The sequence below is a fragment of the Cavia porcellus genome, unplaced genomic scaffold, assembly GCF_034190915.1.
Source record: "Cavia porcellus strain 051 isolate PalLab524CR breed Dunkin Hartley unplaced genomic scaffold, mCavPor4.1 scaffold_31, whole genome shotgun sequence".
NCBI classification, from domain to species: Eukaryota; Metazoa; Chordata; class Mammalia; order Rodentia; family Caviidae; genus Cavia; species Cavia porcellus.
This window is the reverse complement of record NW_026947514.1, coordinates 45,633,116-45,656,862: the sequence shown is the minus strand read 5'-3', so window position 1 is coordinate 45,656,862 and position 23,747 is coordinate 45,633,116. Positions and strand designations below refer to the sequence as shown.

The window sequence follows — 23,747 nt, the reverse complement described above, 5'->3', positions numbered from 1 at the left end:
CTCAAGTAAATAATAAACAAAATGCTATGAGCAAACTCGGTTGATAGACAGCAGTATTTATTAAAGAGCAGCACTTGTCATAGGAGTAGAGACTTTGGACCACTTAACATTTAACATTTTTACTTCCTAGTACTTCCCGTAGTACTTGGGATGCAGTTAGTAATTAATATTGAGTTTTTGGATTGATGTAGATTATTTTAATGATTGTTTTATTTTAAAACCTAGTTAATGGCCTTTTATCATCTCTAAAACATATACATGCTAGAGAAATCTCCCACAGGGGCCTAGGGAGAACAAACTCTTTTTCTATAACATTAACCAGGAATGATTACATACATATACAATAAAACCTGTCAATCAGGTATATGTGCAGTGTAAGTACCAAATACCAAGTGAAATTTTGACCCTTTGTCTTTAAGTAAAAACTTTAATGAGATTCCTGTTTTACAGCTCTAGAAATAAGTGCAACTTCCTAGAATGAGAATGTGTTTACAACGAACTATGTAGATGAATACTTCTGGATAATAAAAATAGATTTTTATCTGTTGGAAGCTAAGAATTCTGGTGCAAATTGTCCACAGCATTTAGCATTAATTTAATTATTCTGAAATGGTTCAAAAACCAAAGCTTCTTTTTATTAGCTGGACATAGAGGATGATTGCCCATCCCAGCCATGATCCTTTATTAAATCTTAATGTCATAAAGTGAAGGCAGTTTGGAATAATTATAGTTTGTCCTATCAAAGATTAAAATTAGTCACAGAATATTGAAGTTAGCCAGAGTTGAACTTTAGCTGATATGCATACAAACATACACACAATATGGAATTATTTTTGTGTAGAACTCAGCAGATGGGACTGAGATTCTGTTGAGTTAGGATGAATATGAAATAGCTTAAAAAGAACAAGTAGAAGTGGTTTGGTGGATCACAGGAGATAGGTTATTGCCCCATATAGAGCAATCTGTGTAAAGGTCAGGGCATAGAAACTGCTATTTTTTTCTCCAATATCTATTCTTTTCTTCTCCCATAGTGGAAGACTTTTTAGCTGAACATACGGTTGACCAGACAGAGTGTATCTCAGCGTCCCTTACTGTGAAACTTGGCCTAACAACTATTCTCTGGTTAATGTCACATGACTACCAGGGATGTGCCTATTCTGAAAGGTATGCTTAAAGGAAATATCTTTTTCTTTTTTTTTCCCCCCTCATCTTCATCCTTCCATGTCCAATACCATGGAGCCAACATGTAAGCCCTAGATGAAGTCATTGTTAATTTAGATGTTTATTACAGGAACTAAAACTTTATTTCATTATAACTAAGAAACTAGAGGGAAATATGTCAGGTATTTTCATGTTGCAAATAACAAAAACAATTTAAAATGGTCAAAACATTAAAAAAAAAAAACTATTGACCAATGAAACTGGAAAGTCTAATAAGTGTTATTGTTTAGATCTAAAATGTCCCCCAAAACCTCATGGGATTATAGGCTCTTGGAAGGTGATTGGACAATGGGGCTTATAGGTGGCTTGCTGTGAGGACATGGGGTATAGTTAGAGGAGGCAGGCCTTTGGGGGCAGGTCTGGGCAGGGTTTCTCTCTTGTTCTGGCTCCTCCTATCACTCTTTTCTTCCTGTCTGCCTGCCAGGCAGGAGTCGGTCGCTCTCCTCAGCCCTGTTTTTCTGCCATGCTGTCTTTCCTTAGAGCCAGCTGATGTTATGGACTGGAACATAACCCAAAATAAACCCCTCCTTCTTTAAAATGTGGCTGTCGGATTTTGTTTTAGCAACAATGAAAGTAAGACAACAGACTTTGGGGATGCGTTGATCCAATGACATATGATACCTTCAGTTCTGTGACACTTTTTGCCCATAATTCTTCCCATTTGCACTCCTATGAAGTCAGCAGCATACTGAAAGAGCTCCCAGGGCAACATACATTTTTGTTTATATGCAGGGGGACAGAAAGCTTCTTGTTTCTTGATCACTGAGCAAAGAAATAGGGTTTCAGTTTGATTGAAATAATTTTAGGTCATGTCAAGTTATAGCTAAATTAGTCACAAAGTCAAGATAATGCTGTGTATTTACTGAGGTATCTTTGGATTATCAACAATTGTGGTAAAGGAGATGATGGTTTCTTGATGATTATCTTCAGCCAATCAGGATCCCTACAGGAAGGGTCAGTCAAACTTAAGAGTCCTGCCTGCGCAGTGGGAGAGAAGCATAACAGATGCTGGGAGGCACCTAGACAGTGCCTGATAATGACAGGTAGACCTGGGGGAAGATGTGTGCACTGTGTCAACTGGGGCATTGGTGTACATAGAAGGCTGGTTTGGAAGTCATAATAAGGACTCCGTGTGTGGAAATCTGGCCAGAAACCATGGGCCTTCATTGTGACTTTGGATTGGAGAATTGTAAAGTATAGTGTGTATCTAGGTAGCTTTTTGTTCTCATCATTCTGTGTGTGTGTGTGTGTGTGTGTGTGTGTGTGTACTCTTGAAATAGTAACAGAATTTTTGTAAATACTCTAATAAAAGGCCCTGGGTACAGGGGCTAAAATATAGATGATTAAAAACATCATTTCTGGAGGTTTGGCTCAGTGGCATAAGCTCAGCGGCATAAGCACCTGCCTTGCAAGCAGGCGGTCGTGAGTTTGATCCCCGGTACCGATAAAAATGAAAAAGACAAAAACAAACAAACAAACAAAACAAAACAAAACAAAAATCATTTCTCCCACATACACACTCGCATACAGTAACTAGTCTTTTACTGGATTTCAATTTTTTTATTTTATTTTAAAGAGGATAAGGTTAAACATAACAAAATGGAACAAAACAAATCATAAGGACACAATTTTAAGAAACACGGATTTCAAAGCAAGTTCACTGGAGATCTTCCCTGTCTATTATATTGTCTCTAGTTTTCTTCCAAATAGTTGTCCCCACCTTCACACACATTGAATATATACTGAACGTTATAGAAATAATCTAATCATAACAGGATGATGAAGGCTTTTTAGGTAGCTGTCATATCTTTATGTATGCTGAAATTAAACATAAGTGACTAGACTAATATCACTCTGAATAGTGAATAATAGTATTGCTAGATTATATATCATAATGCTACAGAACTAGCACTGGGTATCTTAGTGTCTCTTCTTCTTCAGAGTATCTGTTCATTATATTGTGCATTATATAATCTGTTCCCATAAACTATTTAGAAATTCTCCACGTGTGGATCTCTACATGTATATCTATCCTTTCTGTATTACAGGGAAAAACAGATCAAAACAAGACAACATAACAAATTCCTAGAAAAGCATGAAATTAAAAAGACATATAAAACCACAATATTAGGTGATCTACAGTAGTTACCATGCTTTCTTTTGTTGTTTTCAGTAGAATTATCTATATCATCAGATATAATTGAACATAGCATTACATAGCAATTTTAATAAAAACACAACATTGGAGACATTGTAGGACTTCAAAACCAGTTAATAATCAAACCAGAATGAGTATCTTATTGCATCTTGTCATCTTCAGAGTAATTGCCTCTGCTCTTAGACTTGATACTATCAAGCATGCCAAATTCGAATAAAATCAGTCAAAACAAAACAGCGGTTTAACAAATCAGCTTCAAATAAAATCAGTTATAGTAAGACAATGTAAGTAATACAGGGCTTCAGTTTAAATTAATAGGAAATTAAGGATAGTTATCATAGTATAGCCTGCTATTTTTGGGATAACTATCTGTGCCCTCAAATCTAGTATGAGTAGACAGACCGGAACAAAATAAAATCAAACTAAACAGAGTGATAAGACTAATGTGGCTTTTAAATCCTGATACACTATTAACAATGTCCTCTCTGCCTTCCTTTTTTAGGCAATTCCTCCCCTTTCCCTCTCTCAGAGTGCTTTGTATATTTTAGGTCCCTCTAGCTCCTTTAGTTTTTAGATTAGGGGGGCAACCCATTATCTATCTGAGTGGTGATGAACCTTTTTACCCCTGAGCTTGATCTTGAGCTGTATTTCTATACTAACTAAAGCCACAAGGTTTTCCTTCCTTCTAGCTGAGTAGTTCTCCACTGCATAAAAGTGTCATGACTTTCCAACCTATCTGCAACTGCTGGACGAGTTGTCCATATTTCTTTGTGGTTCCCTGTCACATAGAGCATCATTTTCTCATCTTTGACTTTTGGTTTATTAACCCTCTTTCAGGTTGATCCTATTCAGAGCATCTCAATGGATCCTGCCTCCTAATCTACTCTGTCTGTGTTTCTTTTTGTTAGTGTATCAAGGCTATCTATATTAGAGATTATAGCCCAACTTCTCTGCCTCGTCTCTGATATTCTATTTTTCTGCTATTATTTGTCCACTTTTCTCCTTCATTCCACTGTCTACCCCGTTCATTGAGGCCTCTCTGCCACTGTTGCTGGAATCCTGGTATTTTTTTTTCTCTCTCTCTAGAATGTTCTTCAGTATTTTTTGTAGGATTGGATTGGTGGCCATGAACTCCCACAGTTCCTCCTTGTCTTGGAAACATCTTGTTTATTCATTAATTTTGAGAGAGAGTTTTTCAGGGTACATCAATCTGGGTTGGAGGTTATTTTCTTTCAAGGCTTCGACTACTCCCCCCACCCCTAGGCTCTTTTTGATTTGATAGTTTGTGTTGAGAAGTCTGTCATTATTTTGATGAATTTTCCTTTATAGGTGATCTGCTTCTTTTCTCTGACTGCTTTTAATATTCTGTTCTTGTGGTGAATTTCTGGGATCTAGATTATTGTATGTCTGGGTGAAGATCTGTTTTGGTTGTAGTTGGTTGGAGTTCTGTATGCCTCATGTATCTGGATAGTATTTCCTTTTCCTATGCTTGGGAAGTGTTCCTTAATTATTTCTGTGAATAGCCTTTGTAATTCATTTGTGGTTATTCCTGCTTCTTTGCTCATGTTTTTTATTCTTAAGTTATAGATCCTCTTGTCATCTTCTAGCCTTTGAATTGTTACTTCCTGGTTCCTTGTTATTTTTAAGAGGTCTTTTCTTTCACAATCACACATTGCAAATCTATCTTCAAGTTTTGAAAGGCAAACTTTAGTTTCTGTCAAGGCATTTTGCCAGCTTTCAATGGAGTTTTTAATTTCCTGGTAGTCTCTTTGGATCTGTTTCATGTATTCTAGATTTTGTTTATATTCTTCACCAAAGGTTTCTCTTCCTTTTCTGGATTCCTCCATTCTTCCATCTGTATCTTCTTGAGAGGGGCTTACCATTTCTTTAATTTATCTTTTTATATCTTGCGTCACTTGGGTTAGAATTTCAGTTTTAAGTTCGTCTATGAGGTCACAAAAGTATTTCTTTATGTCTGCTGATGTTGTGGCCAATATTGTATGATTGCTGCACTGGTTCTCTCCTGTATTTACCTCTCCTGGGCTTATTTTCCCAGGGTCAGTGGCTGGAGTTTTTTTCTTTTCTTTTTTTTTTTTTTTTCTCTTGTCATGTTTCTGGTTTTTTTCAGACAGGTTGTGTGGTGGAGGTCTCAGGTTTTCTTTGTATTGCTTACAGTTTTTCTGAAGTGTGCTGGCTGGGGACTTGCTGCCTTTTCCAGTTTGCTGTTATCTGAGGTGCACACAGGGACTGTGGCCTGACCCCTCTCCTCTGAAGTGCCTTCAGCAACTTAGGCTGTGCTTTGGCGGATGTCACAGGGTTGGTAGTTTCTACAGTTATGAATGGGGTGGTTCTTCATTGTTATTAGAACTTGATATGATTTGACTTGGGATGGAACCTAGTGCTTCAACATCTGACAAAACTCATTGCATTTTGAGTGTAACTCCACATTTGATTTTAAGGACAGCTCAGAGTAAGGGTTAAAACCGTACTTTACATATCCTGACTTCTCTGCCAGTGCCCAGTGTAGGGCAGGATGGATAACACTGGGTAATCATTTTCTATCAAGAAAAAAAAAACCTTAACGTTGTCCAAAAGAAATTAAAATGTTAAGTATTCCACTTACTATGTACACTCTATGTTGCTTAGTAAAGTCAACTCTTTTAATTCTAAACCCTTGTTTTTCAGTAGAATTATTATGATGTGTGCTCCTCAGATTTTGCCAATTTTAGTAATTTGTTCCCATACTGTTTATGGTTTATGTTGAACCTGGTGAGGGTCAGTTGCTTGAAATGGTATTCTTAAAACTTTTTTTAAAAAAGTTAGACTACATTTGTCACAACTTTAGGAAAGTTTTCTTTGTTTTATTAACTTGCTGATGATGCATGAAGTAATATAGATCATTTCAGCTCAGTATGACACAGTAAAAAGGAAATTTCTGTGTTCATTGTGGGGACTACAAAAGAAAACATTCCTTTAACAGTTTCCTTCAGTGATAGAAAAGTGTTTACTAGCACCCCTGGGGAATCTGCAAAGAATCATTAACCATTTCTTTTTACTTGCTGATAGGTTTTGAAGCATTCTGTTTTTAAAACCTGTTCTTGACTGTTTTAAGATTGCAGTAATTATTAAGTGTGATTATTAAAAATATGTTGAGAACACTTTGGTGTTTCTAATGAGAAATTAAAATAACAGTTAAAGCATGAAATGCGGGATTTGACCACTTTCAGAATTTAGCCATAATGAGTACTGTATTTGTTGGTTCTGGTTTGAATTTCTATGATACTAACATAATTGTTATTTTATGATTTTTATAAATGATTAATTCTCACCTAGTTGAATGTTTAGAAACAACACCTAGTTTTCCACTTTCTTACATATGCAGGTAAAATACAGCCATGAATGTGTTACCTCAGAACCTTTGTGCTTCTTGAGTGTGTATTCTCTCAAATTGCATTGGTATTTTTTTGTTTTTGTTCTTGAAGAAAAACCAGTCTTTTGAAAGGCCAGCCCTTGATATAAATGCTGTAACTGTGCTTCTAGAATAAGATGACTCAATGAAGTCAAATCACTGAATCTCCCTGTCCCAAAAGCCAATAGCATTTTGGAAGACAGTAACTTTAAAATTCATAAAATTGAATTGGCCTTAGGCATTACAACAACCCGGGAAGGAAGAAGCACACCGCTGGAACTTGTGTCTCCTCGTCCCATTGCCTCACGTCTTGTTACCCAGATAGAGGTGGAGTGTCTGTATGAATGGCTAAAATCCTAACAAGTCTCCCAGTGCACCTCAATTTAGACCAAAGTGACCTGTTGGATACGCAGACTGCCCTGAGGAGGGATTGGACAACTCTCTGTATCCCTTCAGTGTCTCACCAGAAGAAGTAGCAGCAGCTGAGTCCACCTTTAGAAAACTGATTCCAGGGAAAGAAAGCAGAGAAGGAACAGGAAGTGAATATAATTATGCAGAATACTATCTTCTGTACTCATTAGGGAAGGAGCTTATGGGGAACACAAAGTATAAAAGTACCTGCAGGAGGTCAGGGCCAGAGGGAGATGTACAGAGGCTCTAGGTGTTAGATCATAGTAGGTTGTCAGGGTACTCAAAGCACATCTTTGTGCACTAAGGCAGGCGTTTGGCTCTTTAGCTGGAAGGAGAGTGGGTCCACTGCCCACGAGAGGAAGGTGAAGCACAGAGAACAGTCTTCCAAACAAAGGTTTTTTTTTTTTTTTACCTTGAATTGTGTAATGAGGCCAACATCTTGTTCCAGAGTGACTTAGATGGCATGCTCCTTCCTGCAAGGCCTTTATTTTTCAGAAGCACACACTGGCTGCTCATGGTCTAGCTAGACTGGCCTTGGCTCAGAACCTGCAGTCCTCAGCCTTAGACCAAAACAAGAGAAGGTGAGGAGGTGCCAGGAGGAGAGTGAAGGAAAAAATATATGGTCTTTTTAATGAAAAAATAGGACCAAATTTCATAAGAAAATAGAGAATAATAATAGTTAATATATTGCATATCATTATCTTCAAAATACACAGAATCCAAGGCAAAAAGCAAAAAGATTCCTACAAAAAAAATACAAAGTTTCATTTTCAGTGAATTAAGATAAACTAGTAGTATAAAACAAAACAGCATATATATTGAATTTGAATTATTTTTCACACAATGGAGTATGTAATTTGGAGGTATGTAAGTGTTTGGACTTCTTCCTACTTCCCATTTAATTTTCGACTATTTTGATCTTTAAATATATGTCTTGAAAGAGCTGTTTAGGATAAACATTAACAAGGAGAAGAAAACACATGGAAACTAGGAGTAAAGAGGAACAAGTGGGAATGTCAAGGACAGATGAATGGATTCGGGAAGGAAAGTAACCACGAAACAAGTGTGATACCTCAGTACTTGCTTTTCTGCTATAAAAATCTTCAAAAGAATATGAAAAAGGGCAAACAAAGCCAAGATGCTAAAGCTGTAGAATAAGATAAAAGGGAAGTGCCCAAGCCAAGGAGACAGGGTGAGGGCAGATATGATACTCAAGAAATTAAGATGGGGAGAATAAATCATGAGAGCACTTGAGATGGTGACTTGTACGGTTTGATATAATTGGGATGTAAAAAGAAAAGATAGCACGTTAAATACAGAAGGTAATAGAAATGGAGCTCAAAAGATTTGGAATAGGAAAAAGTAAATAAGTTCCAAAAAGAAAGAAAAGAAAAAATACCCTGAAATATCAAGGTCAAATGAGTCTACATACTGTGTTCTAAGAAAATTTAGTGTAGAAGTTTCAATGCCAAGACATACAGTTTTCTGCTTAAACTTTGAAGCTAGAGATGATTCTTACAAAATCATTCACACAGAATCATCACCTATAAGTAGAAAAGAACTGAGATCACCTCAGAATTATTCAGTGCAGCAGTGAAAACACTGTAGGACTAATAGGCCAAAGTGTAGGAAAATTATGAATAAAAAGAGTGACTCAAATTTCAGATGCAAAGTAGAACATAAATCTCCATTACTACTGTTCAAAAATAGTACTGTTAATGTGTTAACACATTTCTCATTACATTTTCCTTAGGTGTGTATGTGGTACATGTATCTGTGTGTGTGAGAAAGAACTACATTGTTATTGCTTCAACTAATTATAGGTCAATTAAAATCTTTAGACGGGGCGGGGTTTTAGCTCAGTGGCCTAAGGGCCTGCCTGGCAAGCGGGAGCTTGTAAGTTTGATCCCTGGTACCAGAAAAAAAAAAAAAAATCTTTAGACATGTACCTCTTACAAGTTTAGTATGTATGCCATTCTGATTTTTTAAAAAATATTTTTATATGACAAGTACTTTAAACATACTCAAATTTTCTATGTGTTTTCTTTAAAGGATTGTTAGACTATGTGTTTCATTTTTTAACCTGCTTTATTTTTTTAACAAAGCCATTCAGATTCATTCTTATTGATATCTATCAAGGTTCTTTATTCTCTTTAACTTAGGTCTTTTGTTTCATTGTATGCACATATTAGATTCTCTAATTTTGTTGGTTTTACTCATAAAGCTGCAATAGGCATCCATAGACATTTCCTTGCATATAGATACAAGTGTTTCTTTCAGTAAGCAATAGTTGTAGAATTTCTGAGTTGCAAGATTTGTATATTTTTAAACTTCATCCTACATATGTTATACCGGGCTAACCTGTTGCGAGGTCCAGAAACCACAGGCTATTTTCCAACACGAAGACCTTCAAGCATACTCTTCAGAGAGAAGCAGCCATTTAAACCAGGCTTTCACAGTTATTGACGTAAAAGTTTATACCATATTCTCTTATGATTCATTTTGTTTTCCCTTGTCAAATTTTCTTAAATGATAAAAAACTTATGATCATCTTACTAGATACCAAATAACCACTTGGTAATAGTAAATACTGAAAAAGGGAAACAACTTTAAACAAAAATATAAATGAACATTTTCTCAGTAACGTTTTAGAAGTAAACATAAATTATACAACCTCAAATATTTTTCCATTAAAATAGTGAACAAATACCATAAACCCTTATTATTTAGCATTTCTTGTTTTGGCAAGTGTACCCTAACTGCATACAAGAAAACCAACGTGTATTAATAAAACCTGAGAAGCTAAGAAAAATTTTAAATCTCCACTACTATGGCAAGGTGGCTGCTTACACAGTTAAGTTAAAGACAAAAACATGAAGGAAGGAGAGATCCTATTTATAATAACTAAATGATAAAAATATATAGGGCAAATTTAACAATATTACATATTTTAAAAAACCTTTATAAAATTAAAGATATTCCAAAAGATATAAAAGGAAATGTGTAAATATGTAGTTTATTGTTGACTAGGAAAACTCTAAACTAAAAATGTTAATTTTTTCTATTGGACTTGAATATATTTTAAGTAGAAATCGAGATGTTCTTTTTGAAAGCTGGAAAATTGACAATCAAATTCATCTAGAAAAATAATCCTATAAGAACAGTCAAAATAGAAGAGAATGACAGCCTGTCAAGATATAAACACAAATTGTGAAGGTGTAGTAACATACATTGTTGGAAGCTAAAAAACAAAAAGAGCAGTGGAAAATGATAAAAATTCCAATCTCAAATTCACATAATTATTTGGTGTGAAAAGAGAGTATTCCAGAATTTCATCATTTTATGATGGAATAATATTGCATTGTGTAACCACATTATCTTTATCCACCCATTTTTAGACAGTTTGAATGCATTTCTTCACTATTGTGAATAAATAACACCAGTAAACGCAGTGCAGGAATTTTTGACATACTGATTTCATTTTCTTGGAATGTATAATCATAGTACCATTTCTGGATTGTAGTTCTATTTTTTTTTAAACTTTCTGAGGAACTTCTGTTTCTCACAATGTCTGCACTAATGTACATTCCCATTAACAGTGTGTGATGGTTTTTTTTCCCATCCTCACAATTCTTCCAATTTTGTGTCTTTTGTCTTTTTCATCAAACTGTTCTAACAAGAGAAGACGATATTTCAGTATGGTTTTGCATTGCTTTTTCTTGGTGACTAATGATGGTAGCATTTATTTCATACCCCTATTGCCTATCTGTGCATCTTCTTTAGAGAAATGCCTGTCTAGATCTTTAGCCCACTTTTAAGTTGTTCTTTGGTTAGAACTTGCACATATATTCTTGTGTAAGTTGTGACTTTACTCTTGTTTCCTTTTTTTGTGCAGAAACTTTTTAGTGTGCCACTGTTGCCTATGCTTTTGAGCTCTTATCTAAACAATTCTTGCCCCAAATCAGAAGTTTTCCTGTGTTTTCAGCACAGAAAGACAATACAACCAGATCTCACTCGTAAGTGCTATCTGAAAAGAACAGGAGTTGAAAATAGAATACTGGAAGTTGAGGAAGTGGGTACAATGTTATCATTAGCTAAGTGAAATAAGATCTGATGTTCTAGGGCATAGTAGGGGGAATATAGTTACCAACAGTTATTGTATATCTCAAAATACAGTGATTGGAGCAAGGATTTTGACTGTAATAACTGCAAAAATGATAAATATTTAAGGTGATGGGTAGCTTCATTATCTTGATTTGATTATAACACAATGTATGTAAGTATTGAAACCCACCAGTGTACCCAATAAATATGTATGATTGTTATATGTCAAAAACAAAAAGCATAAAGCATTTCAAATTAGTATTAAAATAGCTGGTAAGCCAGGTGTGGTGGCATGCACCTGTAATGACCAAACCCCGTGACCAAGGTCTCCATCAGCACTGTTCTGGCTGCTTTTGTGATAAGGTCCCCACCCATTTCCCCACTTATGGGGCACAGTTCTGTCCCATTCATGGGTTTTCTTCAGTTCTGTCTTCATGCTGACAGTTAAAAGCTGCCTAGAAGCAAGTTACTAATAAAGCCTAAACTTCCACTACTAATGCTAGTACTCGGTGGTTTCTACCAAGGGTTCTGGAGGGCACAGAGCTGAACTCTTCATGTCTGTAGTCTCAGTTTCTCCTCACATGGACACGGGAGGCTGGTGCTCTTTTCATGATCATTTGACATAAGAAAAGCCTAAGATTATAGAAATGTGATTGCTTCTCAAGGACTCTACTCCTAGCACAAGGCAGACCAAGTACATCCTGCTGACCTAACTGTAGCCACAGAGGATCTGAAGGCTTGGTCCTTAGCTCTATAGCATCCTTCCCAGATGGCTCACCTCCACAGGGAGTCACATAGAACTTCCTGGCCTTTTCTTCAAATTTCCAAACATTGACTCAGATTGTTTTGGGGGCACATGCAACTTGTTTATCAGCTGAGGACCATCTGAAATTATTGCTCTGTGTTTTCAGTAATCCACTTACAGTAGGAGTTCCTTAAGTAGTGCTGTGTTCTTTGATTGCTTTCCCAAATAATTTCTGATTGCTCAATTTTGTAGACATCAGGATTATTTTGGGCCTCTCAGAGGTGTATTTTTAGTATTACTCATTTCCTTGCAGTTGGGTTACCAAGTTCTGATATGGTGATCTGCAGCTATGCAGGGCTAGGCAGCTGCTGATTTTTTCTTTCCCAGTGGCTCTGTTGCTTACACAGCAGAAGTGAAATAATAGCCAGGATTTATGCTAATAATAGTCTTAGTTTACATCTTCATCAGACTCTGAACACAAATTAAAAATGGATTATATACTATACAATATTATTGCCTTTCTGTCTTTTTTCTCTACCTTATCTGTCCTCTATCTTACATGTAATAATTCTAATAATAACTAATAATTTCTAATAACTTTTTCTGATAATTTTTCTTGCTGTTCCCTATAATCCAACTCCCAAAAAGACCTCGCCAAAGCCAATTGTAATCTGTTCTCATAGTGGCAACATAGACAAGCATTTTTCACTGAGTATCCGTGCGCCATGTGCTGTCAAGGGTGGTTTATGCTTAGTGTCCTTATTTCCTTTTTTTGGAGGGAAAGGGTAGAGTAATTTTTTTCTTATTTCTTTGCATAGAGGGAAGAGTATCTCAGGCCTGTGCTCCTGTCATGAATAGTGCTAACAGTGACTACAATTTACTGAGTGCTGAGGTAGTTCTGGCTCTCAGTCTTTTTTATAGCTGAATAAAGCTCTTAAAATTGGCCCCCAAAGCCATACATTAACCAGCAATGTCACTTGAATGCAAATAACAGACCTGTCAGACTGTGACACCTCCACTCTTCCTGTGGCCTTCTGCCTGAGACAGGGTTTTGCAGCGCCACAGTTGCTGGTCTAGCTCCACATAACATCTTGAGGCCATAACTCCTGCCTCCTAAGTGATGAGGTAGAGAACTGCTCTCTCTTCACTCCTGCTTGTGGGCTGGAGGAAAAATTTCTGAGCCTTTGTGGCCAAAAAGAAAAAGCACAAGGAGTATTCTTGGGCAAAAGAGGGAAGAACTGTCTCCATGGACAGCCCAGTTGTTTCCCACAGCCTTGGGTTTCAGCCTGTGAACCCCGTGTGAGATAGTCTGTCTGTAGGCAGGTGTTGAGAGCTCTAAGCCTGGAGCCAGAGCCCCCATGTTGGCTTTTGTGGGTTCTGGGAGAGCAGAGTGTCAGGGTTTGGGATTGAGCAGGGCTACAGTGCCAGACAAGTTTAAGGCACCCAGCACTGAAGAACTATTTGGTTTAAGCAAGTTACTTTTTTCAGTCTGTTTTTTTTTTTTAATCTGTCTGATGGAAATAACAATTGTTATGGCATAGAGTATGTGATGAGGACTAAATAACAAAGCAAAGTTTCTTAAAATAAAAATATTTGCCATTTGATATGCAAGCCAGATTAATTGAGAGAAATGTTAATATGCTTAAATAAGTTTCCAAACAGATGGGAAAGAAACAAATGTATTTAGGTAGAGACAAAGTACCAGATGACAAAATTTATCTTGACATTCAGATTTGAAGAGTTTTGCTTCTGTTATTTTTCTTAGGGATTTTAGCAATGAGCTTATATCATTAGGCACTAAAATTAACTCATATAATGCAAAATGAGACTTATCTAAGAACAAAATAAAACTGTTGCAAGAGGAATTGAATCAGCTTGAACATTGATGAAGTATATGGCTTAGGTTAAGAGTAAATCATTACAAAACATTTTATTTTAAATGGAAAAGCTGTCTAAGACAGCACCTGTAGCAGTAGACTTACGGGTAAATTAGGGTATTTTCAGTTGCGAGACGCAGAGGCTTTTCTGTCTGAAGTAGTCACTGCAAAGTTCACCAAGTGAGATAAGCTCTGGAGCAATCTATGCTGTGGTACAGGACCTGAGAAATCAGAGCTAGCAGAAATAAAGCTAAACCTGTGTAGCAATTCAAGTACCCCGCCCCCCGCATAGTGGGACTATATAGCTGGACAAAATAAGTCCAAGAAATTACTAGTTTCCACTCTTATTTTCTGCCCTGTCTTCCTTATCACAGGTGTCCTAGTCATTAAGAAGCAGCCACCAGAAGTCACTTAACTATAGCAGCAAATATAAATTTGCCTATTGGATATAAATTCCTTCTGCTCAAATTTTCAAATGAAGTAAGAATTACATGTTTCACAAGGTGAATTTTTAGTTTTAAATGGAAACGCTGCTAAGTTGCTTCCCCAAAGGATATACCACAGCATATTCCCAAATAATAGTGTAGTAGTGTGAAGAATAGTATTTTTCCACAATTTAGAGAACTGACAGGATATACAGCAAAGATCTATAGGCTTGGCTGTATACTAAGTAAAACTTCTTAGAGCAAAATATGTGATAAAGTTGAAAATCATGACAGAGATTTTTAAAACATAAAGATTAATACTTATAATTAGAGATTTTTAAAACATAAAGATAAGATTAATACTCATAGCTATGAGTTCCAAAAGTACATATAAAAAAGACAAATGACTTAAGAGAAATATGTAAAGAATACAGAGTCCTTGCAAGCAGACAGTCGTGAGTTCGAGCCCTGGTACCGATAAAAAGAAAAAAGACAAAAAAAAAAAAAAAAAAAAAAAAGAATACGGAGTCACTGCACAGAGCAAGAAGTGACAAGCAACAGGTGAACCTTTGTGAGGACCTACACCCTTGCCTGGAAATCTGGAAATGTGCATTCAAACTACAAGATCCCATTTTTTACACATAGATTGGGGAATTATATGATGATAAGATTCTGTTATCTTTTTGCCGTTTATCACTACCACACATTTAATCCCTAAAGTATGCAACTGCATTTTACTGGCAGGTGAGGCTGGTTCTCACAGTTCTTATTTATAGGTGACCTTCAAAGGGAGGAGCAATGAGATCCGCTCAAGGTGGCCCTCAGAGTCTGCTGCCCTTGTGCCATTCAGGGGCCCCTGGCCCTATTTTTTTCCCCCTTTTTACAGGGAAAAAGGAAAGATCTGATCTCTGAATCTAATGGATACTCCTTTGCTGCTCTCAGCAAGAAATCCTAACACACTGGAGCATTTGATGGGTTTAATGTCAGTTGAAAATGAGAGGCCCATAGGGACAGTTCAGATACTATGTCATACAGCTTTAGCCACCTCACCTCGTCCTCTTCTCAGTTTCCACATCTCCCACCATTTCATTCCCCCCTTTTCCAAAATCTAGGGGATGTTATTCCACAGGGCACGAGGCCTCTCAGGAGTGTGATCCAGACTGCTGTAGGGGAAGTGGCCCATTTTAGCAGCTTTCTTCTTTTGTGGTTTCTTATTTCTTGCCTCACGCAAAACTTTCGCGTGTATGCTTTGTTCATTTTATCATACGTACATTGACAATTTGGAGATATGTGTGGTTGAACAAAACCTAGGCATGGAGAGAGGTAACCCACCTTCCGGGATACATGGGGGTCTGGGTGACAGCATGGCCACTATGTGTTCTTGGACACCTGTTTTCACTTCTTTCTGTCTTGCCTTATCTGTAAAATCTGATCAAAGGAACTTTCATCCTGACAGAAGCTGCTGTGGCGAGTAAGTGGGTTGATCTGTGTGAAGAGTGTGACAAGTCCAGGGCATGGAGCAGACAGCCTGGCAGGCTCCGGTCTGTGCAGGAGGATTGGAGCACTCAGGCTACAGGGTACCTGTGCTCTTGCCGGCCCCACTGTCTCTTAGATGCATCCTCTTCAAAGGGAAATTCACCCTGATGGGAAATGGGAAAACTCCACCGACACAGAATCTCTGCTGCTTTGTAACTTGGTATAGTTTTTGACCTAATGAGGTGTTGCCAAAGGCCCTTCCTTACCCTTACAGTGTGAGGGCAGCTATAAATCACAGCCCAGGCTAAGAAAGCAAAGTATTATAGCCTCTTAGCAAATCATTGTCCATTTGGTTATATTTTGGTTCTTTATAGGCTCTTAATAATTAATTTAGGTAAGAGGCTCAGGACTTAACTTCTTTCCAGTCCTGCATGCAGTGGACTTTTATTGGCTCTTTGAAATGTTTCTGACTTTGTCACCCAGGGGAAAAGGGCAGTTTAGATCGATAGAAAGGTATTTAATCTTTGCAATTTCTCATTCTTGCGCCCAGCTACTTTTTATTGTAAAAGAAAAGCCCAGCACCAGAGGATTAAAATGCAAATTTGTTTTTCCATCCTAGATCTTGTTGCAGAATGTTGCTCGGTGGTTAGCTTCTGGTAACACTGCCTTCATAGTTCACTTTTCCTCAGTGGAAATCTTGTACTCTTTTATCATATGTTTTAGTCATAGCTTTTGTAATGAAAAGCCAGACCTGGGTAGCTCATAAACAGCACTGCCACTGTTTGAATCCTCTGTTTCCAGAAATTTATCTTTCATGCTTTCAGAGGCTAGGATGCCCAAGATCAAGGGAGATCTGGTGCCTGGCAAGAGTTCATTTCACTAATGGTGCACCTTTGCATGGAAGATAGGCCTGGCTGGCTCCCTGAGGTCACTTTTGATAAGGGCACTAATCCATTTCTGAAGCTCCCACCTTTGTGATCTAATCACTTCCCCAAACACCTCTTTCCTAATACAAACTCTGTTAGGGTTCACATTTCAACATAAGAAATTGTGGGAAATAGTGGGATATTTTCATACCATAGCATCATATTTTTACAAAATGCTTTTCTTTCAATTCAGAGTTGTTTCAAAAGCTGTTATTTTATTTTTAAAGTTATTTTATTTTATCTAACCTACTAACTTAAGCATTTTTTGTAATTTTAGTCAAGTCATAGAACTAAGAAATTCAGTGTACAAAACAGGTAAATTTTATGTTATAGTTACTGTGACTGTTAATTCAGTTGGCTTGGGAGCCACCTGGGGATTGGTAGAACAGTTTCCTAGATGAGTCTGGGCAGATCAGGGAGCCATGCCTTTGGGTCCTAGACTTGGTCCCTGACCCCTTTATCTTGGCACTGTTCGAATCCTCTGTTTCCAGGCTACCATGAACTCTGCAGCTTTGCTCTACTTTCTGCCGTGATACTCCTGCTTTAGAGCCAGCTGACCATGGACTGAATCTCATTAAAATGGGCAAAGTTAAACCTCTTTTTCTTTACAGTGTCAGTGTTTGCATTGTGTCCAGCAATAAGAAAGCTAATGCAGTTATTTTTGGAATTGTTATAATTTATAAACACCTCTGTGTCAAACAATATAGGAACACAGGAAGAGGGGCACATAAAGTTATCCATGGTTGCATAAAACAAATCCAAATAATGGCCAGAGTAGAATATTTCATGGTCACTAAAATGATGGATGTCAGGATATGAGAGTGGATTCTGAAATATGTCAGGACATGAGAGTGGATTTTTGAAGAGCACTGAAGAGTAAAAATAGACTCAAAATTATATCCCGATTAAAACTAAGTAAAGCATCAGCATAACAGAAATTACAAGAACTAAAATGTTTGGTAACTGACATTTTAGAAATTTTATTTCTATAAAGACAAAGTTCATAATAAATTTATTGAAAGCGGTTCAAGAGATCTGCTATGATGTTTTTTCAGTGAACAAGTGAAAGCAGGTGATTGAGTATTGAGATTGCTATGGTTTAAATGTGCCCCTAAATTTCATACAGCAGAAACTTAATCCCCAAATTCCTATGTCAGTGGTGTTTGGAGGTGGATCCCTGGGGCAATAATTAGGGTGAGAGAAGGTGATGAGGTTGGGGCATTCACAGAGGGATTAGTGGCTCTCTAAAATGAGGAAGACAGCATGTGCCCATACCCTCTCTGTTGCCAGTAAGGGAAGGCCTCACTAGATGCTACCCTCACATCTGGGATTTTCAGCCTCCAGAACTGTAGGAAATGAATCTTTTCTTGTATATGATTCAGTCTGCAGTAGACTAAGACAGGCAGCAAGGGCTCTGGCATCAGGGAGACAGAGTTCAGGTCCCAACCCTGGCTATTGTACCTGTTCCCAAAACTTCTGTGGCTTAATCTGCGAGATGGGGATGAGGCCAGTTCCACAGTATTGGATACTTACTCTGTCAGTGAGATATAGTGTCTGCCACTACAAGTTAAAGAAAGGGAGGTAACGTTTCAGTCCATAGTCAGTTGGCTCTAAGGCAGGAAAGCATGGCACAGGAGTACAATGCAGGAATACTTGCTTTTGGCTTGGCAGATAGGAGGCACAGAGAATGGAGGGGAAATAGAAAGGGAGATACAGGTTCTGGGTCATGCCCACAGAGGCCTGCCTCTTCTGAGCAGACCCCACTTCACTTCCTAACACAGGGAGATAGACCATACCCACAGTCTAATCACCTTTCAAAGGTCCCACATATGCATTCCTGGGGCCTTAGGAAGATACCTAAATATAACCAGAACCTGGCACAGTTCTGTATAGCCATATTTAAATTTCTTACATGTTGCTAGGTTCTTTAATGGTGACTTAGAACTAACCTCATTGCTTTCCTTCCTTTTCTTCCTCTACCCTGAAACCTCAGAGGAGAACATTAAGTGAGAGAGAAGAAGGAAAAGATCTGCTCATTATTAGGATGTAAACAATATGTTGTAATTTGTAAACATGCCTCTAGTGCAGGTGGCATGCCCTGGAATTGAACCTAGTAATGCACAGCAGGAAAAGAGGAGAGGAGTCAGGATGCGGTATCTGCTGTGCCTTCAAGATGAACGCTTCTACCTCTGACATACCAGTTTCCATTCCATGGTGCCAGTGCAATGAATAAGCATTTGTGCAACTAATGCCATTGTAGCATCATCTTATATTTACTTTGCTATATATGATAAAGATTCACCATAGCCAAAACAAGCTTATGCTGTGGCAACCCAGGCTCCTTGATCTTTTATTTGTGAGAAGCACCAAATAGGAGTGGAGTTACTTTTAAATAAGAAAAGAAAAAATAAAACAAATGACAGATTGATAAGGTATATGAGATCTGACCATAGACATCAGTCCAAGTGTCTGTAGGTTTGTAATTCACTTAAGTGGGTGTGTTCTATATTTTCTTTCAAGTTTGATAACCATCAGCTTCGATATCATCCTGGATGTGATGTTGGCACTATTAAGTAATGCTTCATTTTGCTAAATGCTTTTATTTCCCCCCTCTAGCTTGCTATGAGTTTTGTGATAGCTGCACATTAGCCCAAGATGATGTTTGGCTAATATCCAACACATACCTCTTGTATCAATTGGAGGGTTTTTTGCCTTTATCTTTGTGTGTTTTGCCTTTATCATTGTGTTTACTATCTAAGAGAGGCAGGTTTCTTTCTTATTATATTAAAAATAAAAGAACGAAGCCAAAAACAAATAGCAGAAAATAATAAAGATCAGAAGATACAATCCCTTATCAAACTGTGAACATCATTTTTCATATAGATTAACATTTTGATTCTTACATTTCTGTAAAAATTTAAAAAAATCATTTTTCATGTAGATTAACATTTTGATTCTTACATTTCTGTAAAAATAAAAAAGTTGTTTAGAATAGTCTAAACAACTTTGGTAAAGGAACAAAATTAGAGCTCCAACCCTCCCCAATCCCATGACTTAGCACAAAGTTACAGCATTGAGGCAGGTTTCAGCACAAGCAGTAAGTCTCCCGAATACTCTCTGCAGAGCTCAGGATACAATTTGGTGCCCCTTCACCCTTTAGTACCACACAAATTGCAGTGTCTCCTGGCTGCTACTCCAGCCTCCCACCACACAGAAAGTCTGCAAAGACAAAGGCCACGCCTTCCATCACTCGTCCTCTGTGCTTACACAGTGTCTGGCAGAGAGTGGTACGTGGCAAGGCAAAGACCAGCTTATGCTGCATTATCTATAAATGTTTTCTTTTAAACCCTGATAGATCTTAAGGATAGGAAGGGAAACCTAATAATTCTGTGTTTAGATTCCTGTCTTGCTATTGACAACTGATGTAATCCTTACTAAATTATTTCTCATCATTGCCTTAATGTTGTTCTCTGAAACTGCAGGATAGAATTCCAGAAAGGAAAGAAAGCAATGTAGTTAGTTCCAAACCATCGTTAAAGGACATAGCAACATGCAGACAATTTAAATATGATTACAGTGAGGTGGGCTATGTTCTCTAACAGAGAGCAAGCAAATCCTCATAATCACAGAGCAACCTGGTAAACCAGCACTGAAGCTTCTTTCAGCTGAACTGAGGAAGCCATCATAGACTCCTTTCATGTTCCAGAGATTGGTTGTTTGAAGAGTTTGCCATCAAGTTAACAACCAAAAAGAAGAAAGAGCCAGTTGTAAGAACCAGTCAGAACAGAAGGACATTAAGCAAAGAAAGCCAGAGAGCTGGCAGAAACTTAAGGAGATATTTCTAAAGTGGTTTGTGATATTGTTGAGGCTTTAGCAAATATTATGTGGTTTGTTTCCTTTTGGTGAACAACTACTACTGGGAGAACAGGAAAGTCTGAGTGCTAAAAAGAGTGTAGGCTAAAAAGATAGGCATACATGCAAGGTCAAGTAAAGTCCTGAGGATTTCAGAGTGGGCCTCTAAGGCCGGGGAGGATGGCCAAGCTCTGCACCTGGGAGGATGAGGCACAGTGCTTGCTGTCTTCCAGTAACATGGTGTCAGGCAGGCAAGGCAGAGTGGCAGGCTTCTGCAAGGCAGCATAGGCAGGGCTCCCTCCCCTTGGCTGCCACTCCTGAGGGCCAGGTTTGTTTGTCCTGACGGCACCACCTGTCTGAGGGGCCAGCATGGCACTGCATGGTGAACACTCACTCTCCGTAATCTCTCGGATGGCAGGTGGAGTGCTTTTCATTTAGGGTAGACTGCAATAAACAGTATAGGAGACAGATGGGATTTCCTAGTGCCTGCTGATCTCACCTTTCCCCTGTGAGTTCTAAACTCATCTACTCATCACAGAGCCCGCCACCTGCTTTACTTGTGCTAATCCTAGGTCAGAGGGAAGTAGAGAGGCAGGAGTCAGCCCATAAGGACACAGGTGGGAGATCCTGAGCCCCTGAAAAGAGTAGGAGAGGCCAGGGAAGGGTTCAACCACCAGCCCTCTAGAGGGAGGAAAGTTCTTATTTTAGTGATCTTAATAGAACTGAAGAGGTAAAACCATAATAATAGCTCAGTAATACTATGTCTACCATTGTTGGCATAAAACACTTATTCTCAGAGATGCAGTAGGACCTTCACTGCCAAATAAAAAGGAACATAATAGAAATGACCTTTGACTTATTATAATATGACATCAGATATAGAGACCACTATGAATGAATTATCTTTTTATTAACCAGATTACCCAGTCCATCAGTTTTATTACCTATCTACAATTTAAAATATGCATCAAAATAGAGGAAATTAATATTCTGTATAAAAGATGAACTATGGAGTACCCTATATTGGTCTGGAAATACATCATCTGGTGTTTCAGTTCAATTTCAGTTACTGTATCATTTCAACCTCAGCGAGGCTCAATTTTCTCATCTGTAAAATGGGAAGAATGAATACTAGCTATATCGTGAAATTGTGGTAAAGATTGACTTGTTACCTGCAGAGGACTTAGAACATCATGTGGCACAGTATACCCTAAGTAAATACCCACTGTCATCACTATCACCTAGCAAGGGAGGCCTCCAAGATACACACCATGTTCAGAATGCTGGAATGGTGTCAAGGAGTAATTCTAGCTGCTTAAAAAGAAGCCAATAATAGGAAGTTGCTCAGATATAACAGGACATCATTTCCCATTTAGGTAAAGTGTAAATTGCATGTTGTTAATTTAAAGGCAGCTGTATTCCCACAGTGATAAGGACTGGGCTTCTTCTATCTGTATTCTACCCTGAGGTTCTCAAAGTGGTGTGGTTTGAGGGCATTCACCCAGCAGACAGAAGATGAAAAGTGGCTTCCTGATCCCTTACACAGGGCTGTGCATCACTACTGCACACACTGCTTATCTGGCCCACATAGAAAGGAAGCAGGGAAATCAGCCTGTGGCTGGGCAACTGTGGTCCCCAGCCCTGTACCATGAAAGGGTGGGGACGGCTGAATGGCCACCATCTCTGCCATGGTTATAAAGGAGGTTTCCATTGCCTTCCCAGCAGTGTCCCCTGAAATGTTAATTCAGTAAGTGATTTCTTGGTTGTCTGACTCTTCAGTTGATGAGAAAAAGATGGAAATTTATTTACCAAGAAAATCGTCAGGAGGGTCTCCTTGTGGAGCTGTTATGGAAGTCATATGAGTTGGCTCTTGGTTGATTTTATAATATGACTTAAGTCTCAACCATAGTGATTTTGACTGCTGTGACCAGTGTTATCCAGAGTGGATATTTGTGGCTTATCAGAAGGGAACGTTAAAACTGCTTGATTCCAGTGACTTCACGTAGATTTAAGGCCTTTTGAGTGAAAAACCTCAAGGAATTGGACTACTATAAGTTTATTTGGTCAGTGTGGAGTAAGATTGCCAAGTAACTTCTTTTTCAGTCATATTTTGGGCTTGAATTATTTGCCTTACTTCAACTCTCAATTTTGCCCATGTTGACACAGCTAAAACCACAGGTACACAACTAAAACTACAGAGGTTGAAAGAAATCAGCCCTTCAGAGCCAATTATAATAATCTGCATAGTGTTTTATAGATTATGCATCACTTTCATGTATTTTTTTATTGTGCTGATTTCACATTCTGCTAAGTGGGATGCAGAATAAAATTTTGGGGGCAAAATACAGCAGATATTAAAGTCCATTTAGTAAGAAATTCGCATATCAAATAAAGAATTGTGTTTTTATTGATTCAACAGTTGCATTATACTTTAATTCTATAGTTAGTTATGGCATTTCAAACCCATTAACGAGAACTAGTAGTTCGCTGTAAATACCTATTTACCATAGCGTAGCTACTTGCCCAAGATTTGCAAACCTGATGTTTTATTTAGCAAATAGCACATAAATACATCTTAATCTTTCAAGAATGCAGAAATAATGGAATAACTCCTTTATACTCCTTTCCAAAGAAAGAAAAATATATATGAATGAAACACTCATAGATAATCTAAAATGATTTTGGTTTCTGTATTTCACCATCCTATTATAATATTCCACTCTGAGGGTGCCAAAAATGAGTATAGAATGGGCTAAATATTGATTTGTTGTGTTTTCTTCCACCTTCTCTTGGGTAAAATTCCACTGCAGAGTAGAAAAAAAATAGAAAGCACAAAGTGGAAATTAAGATAGAGCAACCTTTGCATAACTGAGAAGCGGAGGAGACTTACTCCTTCCCACTTCACATTTCTGTCCTCATCACACTGAGACACGGAGATGTGATTGGCCACTCAAGAGGGGGATACTCTTCAGAAGATTCTTTACTTGATGGGAAAACTACACTTGATGCTCAGTTATGGAACATTTAACTTTCAGGTGATAAAACTTAATCCAAAGTGAGAATATTTATCCTCTGTAAATGAACATTGTTACTGATTCAAACTAAATTCTTTCTTTTTTGTACTGATTTATTTATCAGAAATC

At 37.8% G+C, this 23,747-nt stretch overlaps 1 protein-coding gene across 6 annotated transcripts in view; it reads left to right on the top strand.

Moving 5' to 3' along the window:
• Window positions 1-23,747, top strand: part of Rtn1 (reticulon 1) — a 294,963-nt gene that overhangs the window by 100,284 nt on the left and 170,932 nt on the right. The window contains exon 1 of one of the 6 annotated variants that reach the window (XM_063240873.1): window positions 1,119-1,164. The exons of the other annotated variants lie outside the window; for them this stretch is intronic. Coding sequence (XP_063096943.1) covers window positions 1,134-1,164 — 31 coding nt within the window. The 5' untranslated portion in view covers window positions 1,119-1,133. Of the gene's footprint in view, window positions 1-1,118; window positions 1,165-23,747 lie in introns of those variants that run through there. 6 annotated transcript variants of the gene reach the window in all.